At 50.7% G+C, this 3,216-nt stretch overlaps 1 protein-coding gene across 1 annotated transcript in view; it reads right to left on the reverse strand.

The window, feature by feature from the left end:
- Positions 1-2,908: 2,908 nt before the first annotated feature.
- FMC1 (formation of mitochondrial complex V assembly factor 1 homolog) overlaps positions 2,909-3,216 on the reverse strand; it is a 704-nt gene continuing 396 nt past the window's right edge. The window contains exon 2 of the mRNA XM_035903203.1: positions 2,909-3,210. Coding sequence (XP_035759096.1) covers positions 2,961-3,210 — 250 coding nt within the window. The 3' untranslated portion in view covers positions 2,909-2,960. The remainder of the gene's footprint in view (positions 3,211-3,216) is intronic.

Raw genomic sequence — 3,216 nt, forward strand, 5'->3', positions numbered from 1 at the left:
CCGGGAAGCGGAAGCTGGGCAGCGCCCGGTCCGGCGGGCGCGCGTCCCGGGATCTTGCCTCTCTCTCGAGGGGAAACCCAACCGGAACAGTTTCATGGCGATTGGTTCTAACGTGCCCAAGCACGTGGCTGGGCTGAAGTTCCTGCCAAGCCGGAGGGAATCCTGGGCTGCGTAACGGGCGCCTCTGTCGGCCCGGCAGCCTGGCCCCGCTTACGCATCCCCGGGACAGGCCCGTCTCCGCCGGGACGCCCACCCAGTGACAGGAGCGAGTTACATGCGTCCGGGCTAGGTAGGCGCGGGCGTGAATAGGTACCTACGTCCGAGCTAGCGCTGACGGAGCACTGCTTCTTAAAGACCATTCCCTTTATTTGACTGACATTCGGCACGGTTTTAACGGCGCCGTCGCTCTTCTCAAGCTGTCAAGTGCAGTTACGGTTGCGTGCGCGAGGAAGGCGACCGTAATTCCCGCTTTCCGGAGAAGCTCCCTTACAGCTGAAGCTGCCGTTCCGTGCTGCAGCGAGCTCAAGCCGCAGAGCACCGAGGGCCAGTCCCAGAAAGGGCATTCGCACGGTTCCTGTCTACCCCAACCCCGGCATTTTGTGACCAGCCCCTTTCTTAACCACCGTGTTGCCACCTAGTGCCCCAAAGCCGCCAGTGCCCGTCACAGGGATCGATTCTAACCCTCCACAACCAGGGTCGCGTTCAGCTTTCAAGGTTAGCTTAATAGCAGCGAGAAAAGGCAAGATAAAAAGCCCTTAACAAACCCACCCCCGATTTTCTGACTGTCACGAGGACTTGCAGAGAGGACGCGATGCTCGGACGGGAGGCTCCTATCACACGTTAAGGCACAGATTCCCTCCCCAGTGCTCCTCAGCTATTCAGAACGCATCCCGGCTTTGTTTTTTTCTATTAACATATAAATTTACTTTTGTTTGTCATTGCATTACTTTGGATTGAAGTGAAGGGGGGGTGGTGGTAACTGGAAGAGACACAGATACTGATTAAAATTTTCTCTACTTAGCACCTTGGTGTGTTTAGGGGAAATTGAGAAATTTTAGCTATTATTTGTACCCACACTGTACAACTTTCAGCTCTAGGTACTCTTTAAAGAGCATCTATCTCGGGCCAAATTTCAGCTTTTCTTCCAGAACCGGTTTCAGCAGCAAGCCATTTGCTTTTCTTCCAGAGCAATACACTACAGGCTTTGGAAGGAGCGAACCTCTCGTCCATCTGGAAAGTAAATTGCAGGACGCAACAGCCGCGTGAAGTAACTCAGAACAACAAATACGCCACGGCCATTCTCAGGGTGTGGCGACTTCCCATGGCTTTCACCTACCGAGCTGCAAACAGATCGATGGTACTTTCCCATCTGCGATACCAACGCTTTTCCAAAAAAACACCCCTGTTTAACTGGTGAGATGCTGCAAGCATTGCAGATTGGATCTTTGATCTACACAACCTTAAAACTTGTAGTTCTCATGTCCTTACCTTACACCTAAGTAGCCCAAATCTCCCCAGTTTTGAGGATATATTGTGCCTACCCATTACACTTTGGGGATTAGACCATCCCCGAGTTTTAAATACAGGGGAAGGAGAATATATAGATTTAGATGAAATAATTCTATTTGTGAAGCTTCTCATAGAATCATAGAATGCTTTGGGTTGGAAGGGACCCCTAGAGGTCATCTAGCCCAACCCCCCTGTAGCGAGCAGGGACACCTTTAGCCAGACCAGGTTGCTCAGAGCCCCATCCAACCTGGCCTTGGATGTTTCCAGGGATGGGGCCTCCACCACCTCCCTGGGCAACCTGTTCCAGTGTTTCACTTATTGTAAAGAATTTCTTCCTTATATCCAGTCTAAACTTACCCTGTTTTAGTTTAAACCATTACCCCTTGTCCTGTCACAGCTGGCCCTACTAAAAAGATTGTCCCCATCTTTCCTGTAGGCCCCCTTAAGTACTGAAAGGCCGCAATCAGGTCTCCCCGCAGCCTTCTCTTCTCCAGGCTGAACAAGCCCAACTCTCTCAGCCTGTCCTCATAAGAGAGGTGCTCCAGCCCTTGGATCATTTTAGTAGCCCTTTTCTGACAGAATACTTGTTTTCCCTGGTAGTAATAAAAAACAAAGCACTCTTTTGTTATCCTTGCTTGTTATAGCTCCTCCCGCCCATAAACAAGCCTTGTATTTTTAGCCATTATAAGTCATCCTTATTACAGACTTCTTACACATCTTGCATATAATTCAACCCTCTTCTGAGAAGAGGGCAGCAACAATTCAAGCCAGTGTTTCTTTTCTTATAGAAAGAAACTTGCTTTTCCAGACTGCAAGACAAGCAAGAAAATGACAGCTGGATTTGTGTATTTAGTGTAACTGGCAGTAATTAGTTACCTTCAGTCGCAGAGTCAACTGCTCAAGAGACACTGAAAAACAGGTAATTCGTTAAGTAGTATTCACTAGCTCACCACCATGAAGTGAAAAAAAAAAGAAAAAAATCTTCCAGATGAAAGAGGTTTGTCTCCTACTGCAGAGCTCACCAGAATCCACTAATGTTCCAAAGAAATGGCCTTCGCTCTTGGGAGAGCAGAAAATTCCCCCCCCCCCCGAACATGGCTGGAAAACCCTACAGTAAACAGACAAATTCTCTTACCTACAGATTTTGAGGGGGGAGCCAACAACCCTTGCAATCCCTCAGAGAAAACAGTTTAGCAGTGAAGGCTGTCATATTTTTCCACTACAAGCAACCTTCCTCTCATTCCGTGGAGGCTGCCAGTCACGCCACACGTCCAGGCTGAAGCGGTGTGTCAGGGACGCGTGACAAACCGAGAGAAGGATTCTTGGTTACGGCTCTTTCACACCGTACCCACAACGTAAAATCGACAGTAAACACAAAGTAGAAAACCCACGCCGTTTCCATAGCCTAGGATGTTTATTCAGGAATAAATAGGGAACATAACACCATCATCTTAACCCTTCCCTCCCGGCTGCTGAGGCAACCTGAAGCCCACCAGGCCGGCGACCTCCTCAGGCGAGCGCTCCCCTCTGCCGTGGTACTCCTGGTGAAGGGCCGTGTGCTCCCGCACGCTGCGGAGCAGGCAGAGGTAGGTGGCAGCCTGGAAGTGCAGCTCCTGCTGGGCCCGGCACAGCTTCTCGCTGGTGCCCTGCCGAGAGGAGGGAACAGGCCCCGCACACTTCACCTCCCGCCGAGGCCGCGGGCTCCCG

This window comes from Egretta garzetta, unplaced genomic scaffold, assembly GCF_000687185.1.
Source record: "Egretta garzetta isolate BGI_Z169 unplaced genomic scaffold, ASM68718v1 scaffold51, whole genome shotgun sequence".
Taxonomy (NCBI): domain Eukaryota; kingdom Metazoa; phylum Chordata; class Aves; order Pelecaniformes; family Ardeidae; genus Egretta; species Egretta garzetta.